Raw genomic sequence first — 21,837 nt, forward strand, 5'->3', positions numbered from 1 at the left:
AGATTCCCGCGGGACTGACCTGCCCGCATCCCCCGGGATCGCCGGACTCTGGGCGCCGCCTCGGTCCCGGAGCCGCCCGCCTGGATTGCACCCCCTCCCGGCCCGGATCTCCTGGAACCGTATACGCGAGCCTTCTCCGGAGCGCGCCCAGCGGCGGACCCTGCCTCGGGCTCCCACAGCCCCGCCGGCGCGGCCCGGCCCGGCGCGGCCCGGCTCGGCTCCCCGCAGCCGCCCCGGCCATGGCCCGAGCGCGCCCGCCGCCGCCGCCGCCGCCGCCGCTGCTGCCTCCGCTGCTGCTGCTCCCGCTGCTGCTGCCCGCCGGGTGCCGGGCGTTGGAAGGTGAGCGGCGTCGGGGGACGCGCCGGGGGCTGCCGGGGTGAGGGCCGGTGCGGGTTGAACTCACATCGGGGGAGGCTTGGTCACCCGCGCCGGCTGCCGGGCCGGGGGATGGGGTGAGAGAACGCCCCCGGGCCGCCTGGCAGGCGGGCAGCTGGGCTCTGGTGAGCGTCCGCCGAAGTCCGTCCCCGCGGTGCTAGCAGCCGGCACCAGCCGCGGCGGAGCGGGCGCGCCGCACTCGGAGAGGCGGGCCGGTGCGGGTGACCCTCGGGCGAGGCGCGGGCCGCGGGGCTCGGGCGGGGGGCGGCGCCGTGGGAACCCGCCGGAGTTAACAGTGAGGGTGTGCTTGCGGGCTTCGCGCTCGGTCGGGGGCAGGCTGCGGGGGCGGGGAGGCGGGCGCGGGTTATTGTTTGTGGCTTACCGAGCGCCAACTACCCCGAGGTGCGGCGCGCGCGCCGGCGTTGCACCCTGCTCCGAGGATTCCCCCTCAGCCCTCGAGCGGGACCCCCCTAGTGGTGGGGTCTCCGTAGAACCCCCGAAGTGGTGGTGGTGCCCCAGGAGCGCCGGACCCGGGTGCGTTACTGTTTAGCGGGCGGCCGCAGGCCCAGCTTCGCCAGTGAAACCTGCCAAGACCGCTGCCGAGGTGGTGGCTCCAACTTGGAATGGCTGCAGTCGGGGGAGCAGCCGAGGCGCCGCTGGCGCTGGCCGGACGGCTCACACGCGGGCCGCTTGACACAAGCCTGCCGGGGACAGACAATGGGGAGGCGCGCACACATGCACACCGCCTGCTCTCCGAAAACACTGGAGCCGTTGGGGTGGGGGAATCTCCCAGCATGTAGGAGGAGCGACACCACCGAAGTGGGGGGGGGGGGGGCTCGCGCTGTGGGCAGTACTTATTTTTGGTGTCTTTAGTGGATCTGGTCACTTACGAGTTTAGGAACAAAAACGTACTCTTCGGTGGGGTCGGGGTTGCGCATTCGTCCCCAGTCGGTAAACTTGAACGTGGGAAGGGAAGATCTTTGACTAAGGCCTTGGGGAAAGGCATCTTTTGGTGCTTTCTAATGTTCCTCCCTGTGCGGTGGGGGGTGGGGGTGTTCCCTGATCCCCCACCTCCTCTGTAGCCCCTAGCGCTGACAGATCCATTCACTGGAGTGGACACATGCAAATTCAGACAGACACACCGAGGTCGCGCCCACACTCACCCACATGTGTGTGATAGGATCGCAGGCGTGAGAAACCAGTGTGGGGCTTTGTTGTTGTTCACCCGAAGGGTGTGAGCCAGGCAGCCTGGTGGAGTTCCCAGGTCTGGGTCTGTCTTAGGCCAGAGAAGGCAACATGGGCCCGCGTGCACCCAGACACACACTTGGGGGCTGTGTGTCACTTGTGTGTGTGTGTCGGGCCCCATGGCCCTTGTTGTGGGGTGTGGTGGGGTGCTGGTGCTGAGAGCAGAGTGGGGGTGTGGTTTTGGGTCAGGTGAGCCAAGGGCTGCCTTAGGAGCCTCGCCCCTTCCCCTCTCTCCTTATTTCACTCTTCTCCACCTCCCCAGAAGCTACCAGAGCCCCTGGGGCAGGATGGAGGCCAGAGCTGGTATCCAGCCTCCCTGTCAAGGAGCTGGGGGGGTGTAGCAGGGCCATTGGCTCCAGCCCCCCACCTCCTCCTCTCAGCAACTAGGGTTTCTTCCTCATAGGAGACAGGGCCAACGTCTTGGGAAGTGGCAGAGCCTGCAAGTGTGGCTGTCACCCATTCCTGCATCCTTGCAACATCTGGGACCCTGTGGTCTTCAGGGTGTGTGTGTGTGTGTGTGTGAGAGAGAGAGAGAGAGAGAGAGAGAGAGAGAGAGAGAGAGAATGGAAGCCAAGAGAGGCAGGGTGCTGACCCCAGCCTGGCCCTAATAACCCTCACTGCGAGATGGGGTAGTCATAGTTCCCACTCGCTGGGCGGCTGGCTGTGGGGAGTGGCTCCTTGATGTTTGTCAAGTGCTTAGCACATAGGATTGGCTACTGCTGTTGTTATTGTCACCCTAGGGTCTGCCCATGGGGAGCTCTGGAAGTGGAAGTGGAAGTGCTGTGAAGCAGGATCCTGCAGGAGGGAAGGCAGAGGAAGGAACTTGGGAGGGAAGGCCCGGCAGGGCTGGGGCAGGGGCAGTGCATTTGTCCTCCCGCCATATGCCTCCCTACAGCTCCAAAGACCGATGGAGTGGGAAGAGAGCTGGGTCAGTGAGCGGCTGTTCCCCGGCCCCTGGCTGGACCTGCCGCCTCTTCTGGGTGTGGGTAGGTGGACTTCCAGAGCCAGGCCTGGGACAGAGGGCGGGGCTCGGTGGGGTCCCTTGACTCTGAAGATTCAGCACCTCAGGTTTACAGGGGGGCAGAGATCTAGCTTCCTCCATCCACCCTCCATTGGTTTGCCTTGGCCTCTTGGCTGTGCGCCTGGGGGTCCTTCTATTTAGGCCCAGGGTTCCTGAGCTGTGGGTGCAGCCCCTCAAGTGCTGCCTGGCACCTGCCTCCTCTTCCTTCGCTGCACACCGGGCCTCATCAGGACTCCACATCCCAGGATCTCATCTGTTTTCCATGTGGATGCAGCCAGGGTGCTCGCTTGCCCTCTCTGGTCCCTGCCCGCCACCCTCCAGTCGCCCGAGTGTTTACCCAAAGGTGCATGAGAAGCGGGGTCACCTTGTTGCTTGCTCCCCACTTTGAGTCGTGTTCCCCAGGTCCCACACACCAAGATCATTCTCCTCTTCAGAGCCAAGAGCCGAGGAGGGGGTGGCGTCCTCTAGGGCGAGTCGGCCAAGAGTGGGGCCGGGGTACGGAGTGAGAGCATGGTAGGGTGCCCGTGCTGGGAACAGATCCTTTTGGGAAAGGAGGAACAGTCACAGATTGCATGAGGTGGGGCCAGGGTCTTCCCCCCACCCCCACCGCCGGCCTTGCCATGCAAGCTGAGCTGTGGCTTCGATGGAACCTGTCCCTGAGGGGAGAGGCAGCAGGAGTGACCCCTGTGGACATAGCAGCCAGAGAGGGGCCAGTGGGCCCCGGGTTTGCGTGGGTGGTTTGCATCGCCTGTGGCACCCCCGCCGTATCCCTGTTTGTCATGAGCTGGCCATCAGAGCTGCGACAGCAGCAAGTATTCGGGAGAACCAGTTCGCTGGCCACTGCCCTCCCCTTTGCCAGAGCTGCTGCCGCTGCCCACTGTGGCCTCCATGGCTGCAAGCTGAAGCCCAGGCTACCGCGGGCAAGGCCTCCGCCACCCGGCCTTCCACTAATTAAACAGCGTGAAGGGGCTGAATCACCAGGCCTGCATAGTTTGAAAATTGTAGCCCTGCCTGTTGTGCTGAGTCAAACTGGTTTGTCGGGATTGGGCAGCTTGGGAGGGGGGAGGGAGACTGGGCATAGCTGGGCACCTGATGGGGTGGGAGAGGCCCCCTGCCCTGAAGGCTAGCCCTGGGGCCAGGGCTCCTTTTGCCTCCTGCCCCCAGCCTCCTGGCCCGGCCTGCTGTGGCCAGCGTGCCAGGGGAGGGCTTGCAGGCTGGCTGTAAGGGCTAGCTGTCCATCTGTCCTGCTGGCTGTCTAGTAGGACCAGGCCTGAGGTAGTGCCAGGGTGAGCATGGGTGCATGTGGGCTCCCTGCCCTGTGTTCTTCCCCCATCTCCTTGCTCTCAGGTTTATTTAATTATAAATCCTCATGATCCGAGGAGAAAAAGGAAAAACAAAATGTGTTCTCTGTTCTGAGATGATCCCCTCCCCACCCTCCCAGACTTGGAGAGAGGGAGGTTCCTGGATACATGTTCACTCCAGGGCCTGTGGCAGGCACCCCCCCCCCCCCATCCCTCTCTGCCCCAATGCCTGGCCTGGGAACCGAGCTCTCTACTTGGTTGACACAGGGACTCCACAGAGAGGAGGGAGTTTTGTTCCCTCTCCTGCTCCCTGCACACTCCACTGGCCCAGCCCTGGAGCACAGCCTTTCCTGCCACCGCAAAGTCCCTGCGCTGGGGGTTTCTTGCTTCCGTCTCCAGTTTTGTTTCGGTTTTCTGTTTGTTCGCGCCCCAGGTCTCAGTGACACTCCTGCTCTAGGGTGGGGCACTCTGACCTGGAGCCCCGGGGAGGAGAGGGTACTGTGGGGGCTGGCCCTCTGTCAGCACAGGTGGCAGGCTCTCAGCTGCAGCCCCCAGCCCAGGGTGGCCTCGTGAGGCCCTCGTGGGGAGGCCAGGATGCCCAGGGCAGGTCTTCAGCCTGGACGTGGTGCAGTACTGCCCAAGGCTGCAGGAGCCACATCTCTTCCCGCTGCGACCCCCTCCTCAAGGGCTCAGGGGCCTTGAGACAGCGCCGCTGTGCTGGCAGCCAAGTGCTTGCTGCTTGGGCAGGGGCTCTACCTGGGGAGGCCGCACCCAGCCACACCCAGAATCATCCTCTTGCCCCTGCCCCACCCCCAACCTGGTGACCTAACCAACAGCTCTGCCCAAGCCAGGACAACAGGAAGGGGCTGGGGCTTGCTCCTTCCCTGTGGCTCTGGCCAAGGCTGCCCCGGCACTTCTGCTTCCTTTGCAAGAATGCCTGAGCAGCCCAGGTGTTGGGGGCAGATTGGGGGAACCACTTTCTCCCACCTCTCTCCAGGACTCCACTTGATGACGTCCCATAGAAAGAACAGGCTTGCAAGGTGTGTGCATGGGTGTGTGCCTTGTGTGTGCAGGGGGGATGCACCCCAGGCCTTACACGAACTCTTGCATGGATGCTTACCCGAGTCTGCCTGCTCCTTTGGGGGCTGCGGTGAGTTCCATGCCCATGGGCTTCTCTGCTTGCAGCTGATTGCAGTTTGTGTGTGACTGTGTCACAGCCTGTCACCAAATCTCTACAGGGAAACTGGCATTTGTGTCTGCACTTTACATTCAAGATGGTGTGACTTGTGGGCACCAGCGTGTGCAACTGGGAGTACGAGGAGAATGCACCATTCGCCTGGCTGTGCGTGCCTTCTGTGTACACAGATGTTTTGGGGGTTTTGCACCTAGGAAGGCTGCACGAGCGGTCTGCCTGAGGCAAGCCAGATCTGTATGTAAGATTCATTGTGTATGGGTGTCTAAGGAAGACGGGTCTGTGTGTACCATGTGCATCTGTGTATCTGCAGAAGACAGCCTGCATGTGAGGCTGTCTCTGTGTTTGCGGGTGGCTGTGGCTTTGTGTGTTTTGTCCACCAGATGTGTTGACTTGTCACTCCCTAGCCCCAGTGGTGAGAATGAGCCCAGGCACTGAGAATAGGGTATGCGGCGTGCATAACAAGCACGTGTGTGTGTGCACAGGCGAGGGCCACGCATCAAAGCCCAGAAAGACCTCAGGCCTGGTGCCCTGCTCCTTGGTGACTCTTGGGGTCAGTTGTGGAGGCCTGTGTCTGGGGGCAGCCAGCCAGCCTCGCCTCTCCCTCCCACAGTCAGGGGGACTGGGCAGAGAAGGGTGGGGTGAGGGAGGCAGCTGGGGGAGTTTGGAGATGGCCCATTCTTTGCTCTTTTGCACTGATCCCCTGTCCGCATATCCTGTGCCCTGGCGTGAGCGTGAGTGCTCACACATGTCCATCACACGCACATAGCAGAGACCAGGTGATCTGAATCTTGACGCCACAGCCATAGGGGTTGGGTGATCCTGGCACACAGGCACCCCTCCATCCCTCCCGAGGCTAGGGCTCCAGCACATCTGGGTCCGAGGGGGTCCCTTGCCTTCTGCCCATCCCAGGCACCATCCCTCCCCCCAGAGAAGTTGGGGGACAGAGGGGGCAGGCCCGTCCCCCCTCCCCACCAGGGTGACCGAGCCTTCCTCAGGCACACAGGACTCGAAATCCAAGTCCTCTCCTCATTAATGGGAAAAATGTGCCGAGATTGAGCGATGGCCAAGGCTGAGCGATGGCCAAGGGCCGATCCCCTCCCTCCCTCGCTCCCTCGCCCGCTCCCTCCTGCGCCGCCTCCCCACCGCCCCTCCCTCTCGCGGAGCCAGCGCAGGGCTTGTTTTAAACTGTGCAGGAATCTGGCGGCAGGGGGAGGGGCGGAATATTTGGGTTTAAACAGTTCCAGATGGGTTTGGCACAGGCTGCGCAGAAGGAAGTGAGGGAGCGGGAGGAGGGAGCGCAGGGAGCCCGGGCTGCTCGGCGGCGGGCGGCGGGCAGACCAGCGGGCGGACTGGCGGGCGGCGGGGGAGGGGCGCCGGGGCCCTGCTCCCGGGGCCGCGGGTGCTGGGGACCAGGCCGCTTGGCAGACTCGCTCTCCTCCGTCTCCAGCAACTTGGGCCTCCTTGTCTCAACATCTCTCTGCCTTTTGTAGTCCGCCACCGGCCATCCCGGCTGTCTCTGCTCCCAGCAGCCCGCGCTGCCGCCCGCCTCTGCCCGTCTCTGCTTCCCTCCAGGATCTGTCCCGGTCTGTGTCCCTCTGCCAGAGGGGCCCCTCAGGCCACTGGTGGGGAAGCTGGGATCTCTCAGAATGCTCCAGGCCCCAGCCGGCTGCCGGAGCAGGCGGCAGGAACCCTGCTCCCAGCCGAGAATGGCTGTGGTCAGAGGCCCTGAGCCTGACCTGCCGGCCACCAATGTCTTGTCCACCCACCCAGTCCACCACCGTCCCTGGCGCCCACCCAGACTCTGAGAAGCCAGTGACGCCTGCAAGCCTGGAGCTTGTGTGTGTGTGTGTGTGTGTGTCGGGGTGGAGGGTCTCTGCCCTCCTGGGCATCCTCCAGTGGCTGTTGGGGGCAGCTCTGCCCCGTTCTGGCTCAGGGTTGGGAGAGCTGCTGGCTGCCTGTCTCTCTGGCTGCAGGAAGAGAGCTGGTGCCTCTCTCCTTCCATCCTGCTCCTAGGTCTGTCTGATCTTGAGGTCCCTCTGTCTTTCAGAGTACGGTTGTCCAACTAGAGCCCAGACCAGGTTTATAGGCGAGTAAGTTAATGTCAAAAACATTAACGGGTACCTGCTATGTCTGAGCAAGGAGAAATAACAAGAAAGTATGGCTCAGCTTACAGGACAAAGCGCCTGCTCTTGATGTACAGGGCACAGCTTCTAAACCTGACTTGGAGGCTAATGGAAGGCTTCCTGGAGGAGGTAACAGGTTGGTTAGGAGGGAAAGGATATGCAGGAGTGTCCAGGCTTTCTCTGCTCCCTCCTTTACATGTTGCATTCGCAGAGCCAGGGTTATCTTGGAGTCAGGTGTACCTACATTCGCCTCTCCCTGACTCCTAGCACTTTTACTTTCAGCCATGTTTTTATTTTATCTGGGCTCAGCTTTTCTCCTCCAAGGATTGTAGGAAGAATTGGACTGGAGCTGGTTCTGGTCCTCTCTCACCCTCAGAGAGCATCCTTGTCCTGTATCGCGGAGGAGCCTGGGGGAAGCTGGGTGGGAGCTGGCCCCTGCCTGCCACAGCCTTCCCCTTCCCTGGGCCTTTGTGCTGGGAATGGAGTCGGGGAGCCTGGGGAAGCACACAGCCCTTTGTTCCAAGATAAAGGCCCCGCTGGCCCTTTGTGTGGAGATTAGCAGAGCCTGTAGGTGTGTGAACCGGCCTCTGCTCCCGCCTCATTAACCCAGGCCTGGGGTCAGCCGCAGACACCCACCCCCAGCCTGCCCGACCTGGACCTGCTGTCTCTGGGGATGGCTGCAGGGTCTCCTGCTGGGGTCTTTGGGGACTGGGGTGGGGGGAGTGTCCTGGCCTTTCCCGGGTACCCATTTCTTCCTCCCCCATCCTGATCTTTTTCTAATGTTGCCCCCCCAGAGACCCTCATGGACACAAAGTGGGTGACATCTGAGTTGGCGTGGACATCTCATCCCGAAAGTGGGGTAAGACTTGCCCTCCTCTCCCCTGAGTGTTGGCTGCCGTTAGCTCCCTGCTCACTTGCCCGTGTCCCCTCGCTGCCTCGGCATCTTCAGCCTCTTCACTGTCACCTGCTTGCCTGATCGTCCGTCTCTGCAGGTTTGTGTCACTCACTCCTCCACCTGCCTGTGCCGCGCCTCCCTTACCATCTTTGTTTCCTTTTCCCTCCACCTGTTTTTAGCCTGTTCCTACCCCTCTCTCACCTCCTGCCTGACAGCCGTCTTCCACCTTCCTGAGTCCTTGGGAAAGGTGCTGGCTTGGAAACCAGTACCAGGAGACCTTGGTTTGCGGTCTCTGACTCGCTGTGTGATCTCGAGTGAAACAATTGACCCTTCTGGGTCTCATCTCTTGATTTATATTTCTTTATTTTTATTTAATCTGAGAGCCAGAAAGCTCCCAACCACTGGCTCACTCCTCAAATGCCTGCAATGGCTGGAGCTGGCCAAGTCAAAGCTGCTAGCTGGGAACATAGTCCTCTGTGGGTGGCAGGGGCCCAACTACTTGAGCCATCATCCGCTGCCTCCTGGGGTGTGCATCATCAGGAAACTGCAATCAGGAGTGGGGGCAGCTCTCAAATCCAAGCACTCGGGTATGGGATGTGGGTGTTTCAAGTGGCATCTTAACCACTAGGCTAAATGCCAGCTCCTGGGTCCCATCTCTTGACTGGTAGCTTCCTGTAGTCCTCCTGGCTCTAAGCTCCCTGGGTGGCCTCCATGCTATGCTGAGCGCTAGATCCTGTGGTTGCCAGGCCTGACTGTGTGACCTTGAGCAAGTCACTCCCATCTGTGAGCCTCAGCTTCTTCCTCTATAAAATGGGGCCATGGCCGGCGTTGAGGCACAGCGGGTCAAGTTGGCCGCTTGCAACGCCGGCATCCCATGTCTGATTGCCAGTTCCAGTCCCACCTGCTCTGCTTCCAATCCAGCTTCCTGATAATGTGCCTAGCATAAGATGGCCCAAGTACTTGGGTCCCTGCCACCCACACAGGTGACCCAGATGGAGTTCTTGGTTCCTGGCTTTGGCCTGGCCCAGACCTGGCTGTTGTGCCATTGGGGAATGAGCCGACAGATGGAAAATCTCTCTTTTTGTCTCAGTAGCCCTCTGTCTCTGTCACTCTGCCTTTGAAATAAATAACTCTTAAAAAATAATTAAATAAAATGGGGAAAACAGAGGCCAGTGTGGTGGTATAGCAGGTTCGGCCACCGCCTGGAAGCCCACAGCCCATACTGGAACGCTGATTAGAAGCCAGCTCCTCTGCTCCTGGCCCAGCTTCCTGCTGATGCACCCAGGAGGCAGTGGATGATGACCCCGGTACAGAGATTCCTGCCACCCACCAGGGAGACCACATGGCCTTAGCCTGGCCCAGCCCCTAGCTGCTATGGGCATTTGGAGAGTGAACCAGTGGATGGAAGACCTCTCTCTCTCTCTCTCTATCTCTCCCTCTCTCTCTGTTACTCTACTTTAAATAAATAAATAAATGCATCTTTTAAGAAATGAAATAAAATGGGTACAACAGAAGCACCTCCTCCTGGCACAGCCGTGAAGATTAAGTGTGGCGCTTGTGACAGCCAGTGCTCGGTGGGCGCTTGCTCGCCAGCGCTGTTGTAAGCCCACTGTGTGGGAGAGATCTTCAGGAAGTTCATGGGGAATGAGGATGATAGAAACATTGTGCATGAAGATTTCAATTTTTTTGCATCAAAATAAGATTACTCTTTTTAAAAAAATTTTAGAAAGAGAGTAAACTATCATTCAATTACATTTTCCCACAAACCTTTTGAAGTAACCTCGTATAGTAGACTAACTTAATTTCTCACGATCTCATTTAATTCCAATCAGCCCCATTTTATAGATAATGAAACTGAGCTATAAAGTCAATAAATATTACAGCTAATACTCCTATAGTTCTATAGCACTTATGAAGTTCCCAGTACTATGCTGTTTTAATAGTGTTTTATTCATTTAAAGCTTCTTCCAGGTCTCCCATGTGGGTGACAGGAGCCCAAACACTTGGGCCATCCTCTGCTGCTTTCCTAGGCCATTAGCAGGGATCTGTATCGGAAGTAGAGCTGCTGGGACTTGAACCAGCACCTTTATGGGATGCTGGCACTGCAGACGGTGGCTTTACTTGCGATACCACTGCGCCAGCCCCATAAAGTCGCGTATTCTTTACCTCTTTACTATCCCATGTCACAGATGGGGAAGCCAAGGCTCAAGGGGGTTAAGTGACTTACCCACAAGTACACAGCAAGCAGAGAGCTCTGCTCAGCTCCTACACCTAAGAAGCAGCTTTGGGAAGTAAATATAGCAGATCTGGCACATTGTTGTTGTTTTTATGATTTATTTATTTATTTTGAAAGTCAGAGTTACAGAGAGACAGGGAGAGAGAGAGAGAAAGAAGAAAGAGAGTGAGAGAGATGGATCTTCCATCTGCTGGTTCGCTCTCCCGGGCTGAGCCAGGCCAAAGCCAGGAGCCAGGGGTTTCATCCGTGTCTCCCACATGGGTGGCAGGGACCCAAATTCTTGGGCCATCTTCTGCTTCTTTCCCAGATGCACCAGCAGGGAGCTGGATGGGAAGTGGAGCATCCAGGACAGGAATTCCCTATAGGGAATGTCAGCCCACAGTGGCTTTATCCATGACGCCACAACACCGGCCCCTGATCTAGTACGTGATTAGCTCTTGGCAAATGTTGACCTTCACTTTGTCTTTTCCATTTGGTCTGAGTGCAGTGGGAGGAGGTGAGCGGCTACGACGAGGCCATGAACCCCATCCGCACGTACCAGGTGTGCAATGTGCAGGAATCGAGCCAGAACAACTGGCTGCGCACGGGGTTCATCTGGCGGCGGGACGTGCAGCGAGTCTACGTGGAGCTCAAGTTCACCGTGCGCGACTGCAACAGCATCCCCAACATCCCCGGCTCCTGCAAGGAGACCTTCAACCTCTTCTACTACGAGGCCGATGGTGACGTGGCCTCGGCCTCGTCCCCCTTCTGGATGGAGAACCCCTACGTGAAAGTGGACACCATCGCGCCCGACGAGAGCTTCTCCCGGCTCGACACTGGCCGTGTCAACACCAAGGTGCGCAGCTTCGGGCCGCTTTCCAAAGCCGGCTTCTACCTGGCCTTCCAGGACCAGGGTGCCTGCATGTCGCTCATCTCTGTGCGTGCCTTCTACAAAAAGTGTGCCTCCACCACTGCGGGCTTCGCACTCTTCCCAGAGACCCTGACGGGCGCTGAGCCCACCTCGCTGGTCATTGCACCTGGCACCTGCATCTCCAACGCTGTGGAGGTGTCGGTGCCGCTGAAGCTCTACTGCAATGGAGACGGGGAGTGGATGGTGCCTGTGGGGGCCTGCACCTGTGCCACCGGCCACGAGCCAGCTGCCAAGGAGTCACAGTGCCGCCGTGAGTGGGGGCTGGCTGGAGGGAGGCCTGTGGGAGGGAGCACAGGGACTGTGGTCACCAGAGAATGCGATGCGGGTATGAGAAGAGAGGTACCAGGGTCATCAGAGAAGGAATGAAATTAAAGAGACATGGCGCATCCTTGCCAAGCGGGTACCTGAGAAACTGGTCACAGACTTAGGAGGCTGGCAGAGATGCCCACTTATTCCTGGGCATTTTTTTTTTAAGATTTATTTATTTGAAAGAGTTACAGAGAGAGAGAGAGAGAGAGAGAGAGACATCATCCATCCACTGGTTCATTCACCAAATGGCTGTAATAGCTGGAGCTGGGCCGATCCAAAGCCAGGAGCCAGGAGCCTCTTCTGGGTCTCCCACATGGGTGCAGGGGCCCAAGGACTTGGGCCATCTTCCACTGCTTTCCCAGGCCTTAGCAGAGAGCTGTATTGGAAGTGGAGCAGCCGGGACTTGAACCGGCGCGCATATGGGATGCTGTCACTGCAGGCAGCAGTTTTACCCGATACACCACAGCGCCCCCCAACTGCCCTGGGGTGTACATTTCCCCCTGGAAGTACTAGACAGGCATCAGTGAGGGACCAGTGGCCATGGGCACTTTTACCTTGGGGCCTTATCTGCTCCTTGCCAGGCAATACAAGGGGACTTCAAAAAGTCTGTGGAAGATGGAATGAAACAATGAGTTAATTTTGATATAAAGATTATGAAATGCCCGCGCACCTTTTTCATAATAGGCGTTAAGAAGACCCTTCCTATGGATGAATTCCAGAATTATTTAGTATAAAATAAACTCATCCTTGCATTCCATCTTTCCGTGAGCTTGCTGAAGTATCCCCGTTTATGCAGCGCAGGGCCGAGGGGCTCAGGCCCAGGAGTCCTGAGTCTTGACTCTGTCCCTCGCCACCCACGTGACCTGGGGAGAATTACTTAACTCTTTGAAGCTGGGGTTGGCACAGGCAAAGCAGACACTGAGGGTTAAATGAGCAATGTGGGCCCTTAGAACAGCACTCAGCACATGAGAGCTTAGACACTGTGCAAGTCAGGGAGCCCCTGGGATCCCTGGGGGACAGGGCTTGTCCTCATTTTGTGCAGGTGAGGACGCCGGCCAAGCCTCGGGAGACCTCCTGGTGATCAAACCCCCTTGAATGGGGTTCTCCCGTCTCCGGCTGTGTAGGGGACATGCCCGCTGTTGCCTCAGCTTGGCCAGTGAGGAAACAGTCTGCTCAGGGTCTCAGATCAGCAGATGGGGGAGCTGGCACCGAGGCCTTAGCCAGGACGAGGTGCTGAGGGCTGGCCCTCCTTTCCTCCTGCCATTCCCTGAGCTGAGGCAGCCTGGGGCTCTGATGGGGGCCCAGGCCCTCAGGCTGAGGGCGTGGGGCGTCGCCCTGGCTGGGAGGCGGGGGTCGGCAGGGAGGTGAGCCGAGCCTCCTGCGGGGGGGGGGGGCCCTCTCTGCTCTATGGGAACCTGCCCCAGACTTCCTCTTCCCAAGTGGAGAAAGGGGTGGGGGTGATGCGCCTGACAGCCTGAAGAGGGGCTAACACTCTGCAGGTCCCTGGCAGGAAATGCATGCTGGTTCCCATAGCAACCAGGCTGGCCTGGCCTCTGCCCCCTCCCCCACTGGCTCAAAGGCGCTGGGATGGATATCACCTTGGCAAGGGGAGATTAAACCCCAGGGAAGGCACAACCCCAGCCTGGCGTCACGCCCCCTCCAGAGCCAGGGGACCCGGCGGGCTGACGTGCTGTCGGGCTGACAGTGCACTCTGGTGTGTCCGGAGCATCTCGGTTTACGCCCGTTATCCCAACAGTTACTGCTAGCGTACTTGCAAACAGCCTGTCGTGGGTCATCCATCATGGACCCTGCTAGGGCTGGGGGCGCCTGGTGCGATGGCAGGAGGGGAGCTGGGGGAGGAGGCAGAGTTCAGGGCCCAGCCCTGGGCGAGGTCCCCTGTGGCCTGAACTGCAGGTGACCCAGCCTTCCTGCCTGCTCCCACCCCTGCCTGGCCCCCACCCCTGCCCAAGGGTACAAGGAGGCGCTGCTCTGGCCCTGGTGGGTGGGGTGTGAGGTTGGCAGGGAAGCCTCTTGAGAGGAGCCCTCCTGGCTGTCCCAAGTGTCCTTAAAGGTCCCCAGGGATGTGGCCCCTACAGCTTCACGGTGGGGTGGGGCGGGGCTCGGCTCAGCGGAGCACTGGGTGCCACTTGCCCGCAGGGGATTTCTCCCCATCTTCCTCCTCTTCCTCCTCCTCTCTCTCTGCCCTGCCCCGACAAGCCTGGGCTATCCAGGTGATGGGCTGACGTCTGCGTGCGTGAGGCCCCAGGGTGAGGGCGAGGGGGGCAGGGGCGGGGAGGAATCTGCTGATGTGGGGTTTCCGTGGGGCACAGGGCCTTTGTGGCTGCAGCCCGGGTGAGGCAATCGCTGCATTGCCCCCACGTCTGGCAGGTAGAGGGGCCAAGACCTGGGCTGGGAAGGGCCGGGTTCAAACGCAGGTATGCCGGCATGGTGGCTGCAGGGAAGGGAGGTGAGCAGCGTCCATCCTTTCTCTCTCCCCACCCCCGCAGCCTGTCCCCCAGGGAGCTACAAGGCGAAGCAGGGAGAGGGGCCCTGCCTGCCCTGCCCTCCCAACAGCCGCACCACCTCGCCAGCCGCCAGCATCTGCACCTGCCACAATAACTTCTACCGCGCAGACTCCGACTCTGCTGACAGTGCCTGCACCAGTGAGTGAACGCCGCCCGCGTGCCCTGTCTCCCTCCCTCGGGGGCTAGCCGGTGGCTGTGGTGCCTCGGGGTGGGGTGCTGAGGCTCAGGGAAGTTAGATGTGGTGCTCAAGGCTGCACGGCTAGGAGCTGGCTGCCCCCGAGCCACAGCACAGGCCAGCTGGCTCATCCCTTCCACCAAGGCTTTAAAAACACCTGCTAGCTCCTAACCAGCGTTAGGAACGGGCTGGGGCCTGCTAGCTGGTCCGCTTGCCCCCTGTGCAGGGCTGCCACTCTCTGGCCCAATTCACTTTCTCCCTGCTCTGGCTTTGATGTCGCAGGCTCTGTGCAGGATGCCAGAGACATGGAGAATAATAAGAGGCAGTCATTGTCCTACAGGAGCCTGCAACCTGGTGGGAGGAGTGGCTGTGAAAACAGATAATGGCCATGTGTATAGCATGCCAGATGCTGGGCTTCTGGGTGGGCTGAGAATTGTGTTACAGGGAGTGCAATCAAGGAAGGCTTCCAAGAGGAGGTGACATCACAAATTGAGTCTTGAAGGATAATTAGGAGTGTGTTCATGAAGAAGTGTAGAAAAGGTATTTTATTTGGTACTGCGGCCGCCAGGCAAGGAGTCGGGCTCCTGGCTCACTGCCTTCTCCTTCCATGTCTCCCCGCAGCTGTGCCGTCTGCACCCCGGGGTGTCATCTCCAATGTGAATGAGACCTCGCTGATCCTGGAGTGGAGCGAGCCCCGGGACCTGGGCGGGCGGGACGACCTCTTGTACAATGTCATCTGCAAGAAGTGCCGCGGGAGCCCCGGCTCCGGGGGTCCCTCCAGCTGCTCCCGCTGCGACGACAACGTGGAGTTTGTGCCTCGGCAGCTGGGCCTGACCGAACGCCGGGTGCACATCAGCCATCTGCTGGCCCACACGCGCTACACCTTTGAGGTGCAGGCGGTCAACGGTGTCTCGGGCAAGAGCCCTCTGCCTCCCCGCTACGCTGCTGTGAATATCACCACCAACCAGGCCGGTGAGGAGGAGATGTGGGCTAGGGACTGGGCTGTCTTCCCCTGGATCCAATTGAGCTTGCCCAGGGCCTACTCGGGGACCGCCGGGGACCTGGGTCTTTGGGAAGGAGGCCAGGACCCAAGGAGCCCTCAGTGAGCCCGCTGCTCTGCCCCCAGCCCCGTCCGAGGTGCCCACCCTGCACCTGCACAGCAGCTCCGGCAGCAGTCTGACCCTGTCCTGGGCGCCCCCGGAACGGCCCAACGGAGTCATCCTGGACTATGAGATGAAGTACTTCGAGAAGGTCAGGGCCTCAAGGGCAGGAGGCGGCCTTGGGCCGAGCTGGGCGAGAGGATTTACCCCAGATAGTTGCTGGAAGTCGGGGGAGGGGGTGCTCCCATGACAGCCCTGGGTACTGAGGGGCCGTGGGGTGCAGACGGGGACTGGGCCCCCGCCTGACAGGGCCCCCGCCCCTTCCTGGCCTTGCAGAGCGAGGGCATCGCCTCCACTGTGACCAGCCAGAAGAACTCCGTGCAGCTGGACGGGCTGCGGCCCGACGCCCGCTACGTGGTCCAGGTCCGAGCCCGCACCGTGGCTGGCTACGGGCAGTACAGCCGGCCGGCCGAGTTTGAGACCACCAGCGAGAGAGGTACGCGGCCGCCTGCCCCGGCCCCGGCCCCGGCCCACCCCGAGCCCTCCCTCCGCTCACCAGCCCCTCTCTGTGCCCAGGCTCTGGTGCCCAGCAGCTCCAGGAGCAGCTTCCCCTCATCGTCGGCTCGGCCACCGCTGGGCTTGTCTTCGTGGTGGCCATCGTCGTCATCGCCGTCGTCTGCCTCAGGTAGCGCTCCCCTGGGCTGACCACGGCTCCTCCGCCGGCCCCAAGCCACGGCCTTCCTGGGCGCAGGCTCTCCTTATTGCAAAGGCCACCCCGCAGCCAGCGCAAGTCTCCATTCTGTCCTGATCCCACACCCCACCAGCGGAGTCCACCGCAAGTCCCCCAGGGACCATGGCCACTGGGCCTCACGCCCAGAGACCAGAGGCTGCTGTGACCGTCAGCCATGGGGCCAGGCAGCAGGACCACCTCCTGGCCCCTCTGGGGACCCCTGAACGCAGGGAGCTGGGGCACTTGTCTCAGGCCTTCTTTCCCCTGCCCCCAGGAAGCAGCGGCATGGTCCCGACTCGGAGTACACGGAGAAGCTGCAGCAGTACAGTGAGTGTCTCCTCACCCCATCTCCCAGAGCCCCCAGCCCTCCGCCGCCCCGGGGCCCTGCCCAGGACCTCCAGCCAAGTGCCACTTCCTGACCTCTCCCTCACTCCGGTGCCCCAGCCCCTCCCTCCGGGTACCCCAAGCCTCTGCCACTCCCGCCTCATTCCAGGTGCCCTGAGCTCTGGGGACCCTGGCCCCTCCCTTCCTCCTGCTTGCTCCAGGAGTGAATGAGCTGTGACCTCTGCCCTCCAAGGCAGTTAGTCCTGTGGGAAAGACAAGATCCATACACACAGGAAACAATTAGAGAACCATTAAGTGTTCAGCTGGCTATTCCTGGTAGAGGGCAGGAGGAGTTCAGAGATGAGGAAGGCTTCCTGGAGGAGGTGGACTTGAGCGGAGCTGGGCGGGATCAGCTGGGTTTCAGCAGGTGGGGGAGAGCATTCCTGGCAGGAGGAGCGTGGGTGGGAGTGGGTGGGGTGAGGAGAGTGCCCAGCTGTGGGGGCAGTGAGAAGACGGCTTGCCAGGGGCTGGGAGGTAAGTTGGGTAGCAGCCGCCAGGCCAGCCGCTGGAGGGTCGTGAAAGGCAGGCAGAGGAGTTTGGACTTGACCCCACCGTAGGTAATTGGAAAGGCTCTCAAGCCGGCAAGTAGGAACAATGGCAGTATTGTTGTAGGAAGACAGCTTGGTGGGAAAAGTCCAGAGGCAGAGAGGCTATCGCAATAGTCTGAGCGTGGAAGGCCTGGACAGGGCCAGGGCAGTGGGAACCTGCGCGAGGGAAGCTGGGAGAGGCCTGGACGTGATGAGAGATGAGGGAGTGCAGGCAAGACAAGAAGCCGGGGCGTGGAGCCCTGGCGGTCGCGGGGCCCAGGTGAAGCCTGGGGCAGGCTTGGGGAGGCCGGCGAAAGCGCTCCATCGCCCGCCGTGGGAGTCTTGGCCAGATCGCTTCTCGGCCTTTTGGCTGAGATCAAGTGCGGAGAGTCTTGGCCAGGCTCGGGCACCCTCCCCGCCCCCAGTTGCAGCTCTGTCCTCCCCTGTCCCCCCTCCCGCCCCCGCTCACACCCCACCTTCTGCCCGCAGTCACTCCCGGAATGAAGGTTTACATCGACCCTTTTACCTACGAGGACCCTAATGAGGCCGTGCGTGAGTTTGCCAAGGAGATCGACGTGTCCTGTGTCAAGATCGAGGAGGTGATCGGAGCTGGTGAGTCCCTGGGCACCGTGCAGTGGGGAGAGGCTGAGGCCCACTGGGGCCTGGCTGGTCGGGAAACAGCTCATGGGGCCTCGCCTGTGTGCCGTGCAGGGGAGTTCGGGGAAGTGTGCCGGGGCCGGCTGAAGCAGCCCGGCCGCCGCGAGGTGTTCGTGGCCATCAAGACACTGAAGGTGGGCTACACGGAGAGGCAGCGGCGGGACTTCCTGAGCGAGGCCTCCATCATGGGCCAGTTTGACCACCCCAACATCATCCGGCTGGAGGGTGTGGTCACCAAAAGCCGGCCGGTGATGATCCTCACCGAGTTCATGGAGAATTGCGCCCTGGACTCCTTCCTCCGGGTAAGAGCCAGCGCCCTGCCCCTCCACCTCCTCCCACTAGTCAGGCAGACCCTGGTCAAGTGCACAGAGTGCCCAGGCGGCACGCTGCAGGGAAACACCCGGCTGGCTCCTCAGAGCCGGGACAATCGGCACCTGTCCTGACCTTGCCTGTGCCTGCCTGGGTGACCGCAGGCAGGGAACCGGCCCTCTCTGGGTCTCAGCTGCCTTAGCTGAGACAGGAGTGCTAGGAGCTACTGGGATCTCAAGGAGAGTGATTGGCAAGTTGTATGCAAGGTGCCTGATGCACAGTACCTTAACTTCAGTGCCCTCCAGACCTGGCCGAGGGCTTGGAGGGGGGCAGCCCATGGGCCAGGAGGGAGGGGATGGCCGCCCTGAGCCTGCTTGTCGCCTGCAGCTCAACGATGGGCAGTTCACGGTCATCCAGCTGGTGGGCATGCTGCGGGGCATCGCGGCCGGCATGAAGTACTTGTCTGAGATGAACTACGTGCACCGGGACCTGGCCGCCCGCAACATCCTGGTCAACAGCAACCTGGTGTGCAAGGTCTCCGACTTCGGCCTCTCCCGCTTCCTGGAGGACGACCCCTCTGACCCGACCTACACCAGCTCCCTGGTACAGGAGGAGGCAGCCGGGAGGGAGACTGCGGGGGGTGCCACGCCGGCCAGGGCTCAGGGCCGGGGGGCAGCCCGGAGTCCTAGGGTGAAGGGCGTGTGCCCCCCACACCAGGGCGGGAAGATCCCCATCCGCTGGACTGCCCCAGAGGCCATAGCCTATCGGAAGTTCACGTCTGCTAGTGACGTCTGGAGCTACGGCATCGTCATGTGGGAAGTCATGAGCTATGGAGAGCGACCCTACTGGGACATGAGCAACCAGGATGTGAGTGGGGCCAAGCCAGAGTGGTGGGGAGGGTGGGGAGCAGCATGGTGGTGGCTCACCCCGTGTTTCCCTGCCCTCCGTGGCCCAGGTCATCAATGCCGTAGAGCAAGATTACCGGCTGCCACCGCCCATGGACTGCCCCACAGCACTGCACCAGCTCATGCTGGACTGCTGGGTGCGAGACCGGAACCTCAGGCCCAAATTCTCCCAGATCGTCAACACCCTAGACAAGCTTATCCGCAATGCTGCCAGCCTCAAGGTCATCGCCAATGCCCAGTCTGGGTCAGTACCTGCGCCCCTGCTCCCCCCGAGCCAGCAGCCAGCCCTGTGCCCACACCTGCCACGCTCAGGGCTCACCAGGTCCCCCCTTCTCTCCCCACAGCATGTCCCAGCCCCTCCTGGACCGCACAGTCCCAGATTACACAACCTTCACAACAGTTGGTGATTGGTTGGACGCCATCAAGATGGGACGGTACAAGGAAAGCTTCGTCAGTGCAGGGTTTGCATCCTTTGACCTGGTGGCCCAGATGACTGCAGAGTAAGTGAACGTGCAGCTGGGAGGGGCAGGGCAGAGTGCTCAGTGTGGTGGGCAGAGGGAAGGGACCGACCCCGCTCTCGCTCCACCTGCAGGGACCTGCTCCGCATCGGCGTCACCTTGGCCGGCCACCAGAAGAAGATCCTCAGCAGTATCCAGGACATGCGGCTGCAGATGAGCCAGACTCTGCCTGTGCAGGTCTGACCCCAGCTCCCCGCGGGGGCGGCCCCCCGAGGAGCGCGCAGGGACTCTCACCAGCCGGCTGGACTTTCGAACTTTTGGATGCCTGGCCTTCGGCTGTGGCCCAGAAGATGGAAGTTTGGGGAGGGCCCACGCTGGGACTTCTCCAGGCCTGTGCTCCCTCCCCAGGAAGTGTGCCCCCAAACCTCTTCATATTGAAGATGGATTAGGAGATGGGGTGATGACCCCTCTCCAGACCCCTGGGGCCTAGGCCTTCCTGCTCTGTCGTGGGGAATCGCTACAACCTCAGACCTGGCTGTTCTTCAGGACCAGGTCAGGGGGGGCAAGCCCAGGTCCCCCAGGGCCCAGCCCTGGTAGGGGTCTGGCCCTCCAGGTAGGCAGAGAGCAGTCCCTCCCTCAGGAACTGGAGGATGGGACTCCGGGAATGGGGAAATGGGACATCCCCTTCCCAAAGCCAGCTGGCACCTCCAGTTTGCACAGGGACTTGTTCTGGGGGCTGAGGGCCCTGCCCCGTCCCCGCCCTTGGTGCTGTCATAAAAGGGCAGGCAGGGGCAGGCTGAGGAGCAGCCCCGAGCCCCTCCCCAGAGACTGACTCTCAGAGCCAGAGATGGGATGTGTGTGCTTGTGTGTGTGAGTGTGTATGTGTGTGTGTGCACTGGCCTGCACGGAGAGCATGGGTGAGCGCGTAAAAGCTTGGTCCTGTGCCCTGTGGTGGGGCCAGCTGGGCCGCCGGCGGAATAAAGGCAATAAGACGATCCTCTTAGCCTGTCTCATTCCTTCTCCCAAAGCAAGATGCCTTGATTCCCTCAAGTCCTTAATCCCCGGCTGCCAACTTTCCCACCACTCCCTGGAGCCATTAGGAGACCAGATCCAGGCCTGTCCAGGCCCTGGTTCCCCCCTGCCCCCCTTTAAGTTTCATTTATTTATTTGGAAGTCGGAGTTACATAGAAAGAGGAGAGGCAGAGAGAGAGAGGTCTTCCATCCACTGGTTTACTCCCCAAATGGCCACAATGGCTAGAGTTGTGCCAACCTGAAGTCAGGAGCCAGGAGTGCAGGGGCACAAGGACTTGGGCCATCTTCTACTGCTTTCACAGGCCACAGCAGAGAGCTGGATTGGAAGTGGAGTAGCCGGGAGTTGAACCGGCGCCCATATGGAATGCCGGCACTGCAGGAGGCAGCTTTACCAATTACACCACAGTGCTGGCCCCTCTGGTGCTCTTTTGAGCTTTGAGCATTTAACAAACCTGGTGGAAGTGGCTCAGGAGCTGGGGGAAGCAAGAATCCCAGAGGCTCCCTCCCCGGGCTGGGGCTTTCCTGGGCTTCGGGCAAACTCTTGAGGCTGGGTGGCATTGTCTCAGAGGCTGCCCATGGGGAGCTGGGGCTGGTCAGTTCCCAGGGTCACGTGGTCAAGGACAAAGCAGCTGAAAGCCACAGGCATGCAGAGTCCCAGCCGAGGTGCGCGGCCCTTTGCTGAGTGCTTACTATGCCCAGGCGCTCAGCTAAATGCCCCATTATGCCCGGATCGGATTTAATCTCGCAACAACTCAGCCAAGGAGGAAAGTATTTTTGTCTGCTTCTTAGAGAGGAGGAAGGGGAGAGGTTAAGTAACTGTGCAAAGTCGCTGAGCCACTCAGGGAGGCCGGGGCCTGGGGTCCCACCCAGAGCGCCTGCACGCTGGCTGGGGGCGGAGGGAGGTAACATTCAAGAACCAGGGAGAGCGTTCGCAGAACATCTGCTGGGGACTTCAAAGCGAGGGGGTCGCTCAGAGTTCCCCAGGGCGGTGCAATGGATGCCGACAGGCGTATTTCCCCAGGCCCGGAGGGGCGCCTGGATCGTGTCCGCGGTACCTGCTTGGTGGGGACGCCGTAGGTCCAGCAGAGGCTCCGGCAGACCCCACACCGCGTCGCGGGCCCGCGAGTCCGCCGGGACGCTGGCAAGCAGGGCAGAATTCCGTGGGGATTTCAGTGCGTAGTGGCGGAGCTGTGGGCCTGGAAACCCTGGGCCGGGTGTGAGCGCGCGGTGCGCGGCGGCGGCGCGCGCTCTTTAGCATTCCCCCGGCAGAGCCCTAACTGCGCCGGAGGGAGGGGCGCCCGCCGGCTCCAGGGAGGGGAGGGACCTTCTTTCCCCAGCGGGGCACTGGTGGAGGCAGAGTGGGGCGGGGGGTGGGGGGATGCACCGCGGAGGCCCCGAGATCGCCCTTGGACCCGGGCGCCGAGG

The 21,837-nt window shown here is 60.9% G+C and overlaps 1 protein-coding gene across 2 annotated transcripts; it reads left to right on the plus strand.

The window, feature by feature from the left end:
- The first annotated feature begins 239 nt into the window (after window positions 1–239).
- On the plus strand, window positions 240–20,372 carry EPHB3 (EPH receptor B3). Of its 2 annotated transcripts, none has more exons than XM_062210806.1 (16): window positions 240–339; window positions 8,055–8,119; window positions 10,879–11,551; window positions 14,118–14,273; window positions 14,932–15,282; window positions 15,437–15,561; window positions 15,747–15,906; window positions 15,987–16,095; window positions 16,415–16,467; window positions 17,541–17,663; window positions 17,763–18,010; window positions 18,405–18,620; window positions 18,735–18,884; window positions 18,973–19,166; window positions 19,267–19,422; window positions 19,515–20,372. In XM_062210806.1, the coding sequence occupies exons 1-16, from the start codon at window positions 240–242 to the stop codon at window positions 19,621–19,623; spliced, it is 2,988 nt and encodes a 995-aa protein (XP_062066790.1). In that variant the 3' UTR covers window positions 19,624–20,372. The 2 variants fall into 2 exon arrangements, with proteins under 2 accessions (XP_062066790.1, XP_062066788.1); XM_062210804.1 differs by lacking the exon at window positions 240–339 and adding an exon at window positions 7,189–7,396.
- The last annotated feature ends 1,465 nt before the right edge of the window (window positions 20,373–21,837 follow it).

Source organism: Lepus europaeus, chromosome 2 (assembly GCF_033115175.1).
Source record: "Lepus europaeus isolate LE1 chromosome 2, mLepTim1.pri, whole genome shotgun sequence".
In the NCBI taxonomy this organism is placed as follows: domain Eukaryota; kingdom Metazoa; phylum Chordata; class Mammalia; order Lagomorpha; family Leporidae; genus Lepus; species Lepus europaeus.

Excerpts from the sequence above, each read along its gene's own strand:
- EPHB3 (XM_062210804.1), top strand. The coding sequence starts at position 7,264 with ATGTCTGAGCAAGGAGAAATAACAAGAAAGTATGGCTCAGCTTACAGG. Across the intron at positions 7,397-8,054 it reads CTTCCTGGAGGAGGTAACAG|AGACCCTCATGGACACAAAG; the intron begins GTTGGTTAGGAG and ends TTGCCCCCCCAG. Across the intron at positions 15,283-15,436 it reads TATCACCACCAACCAGGCCG|CCCCGTCCGAGGTGCCCACC; the intron begins GTGAGGAGGAGA and ends CTCTGCCCCCAG.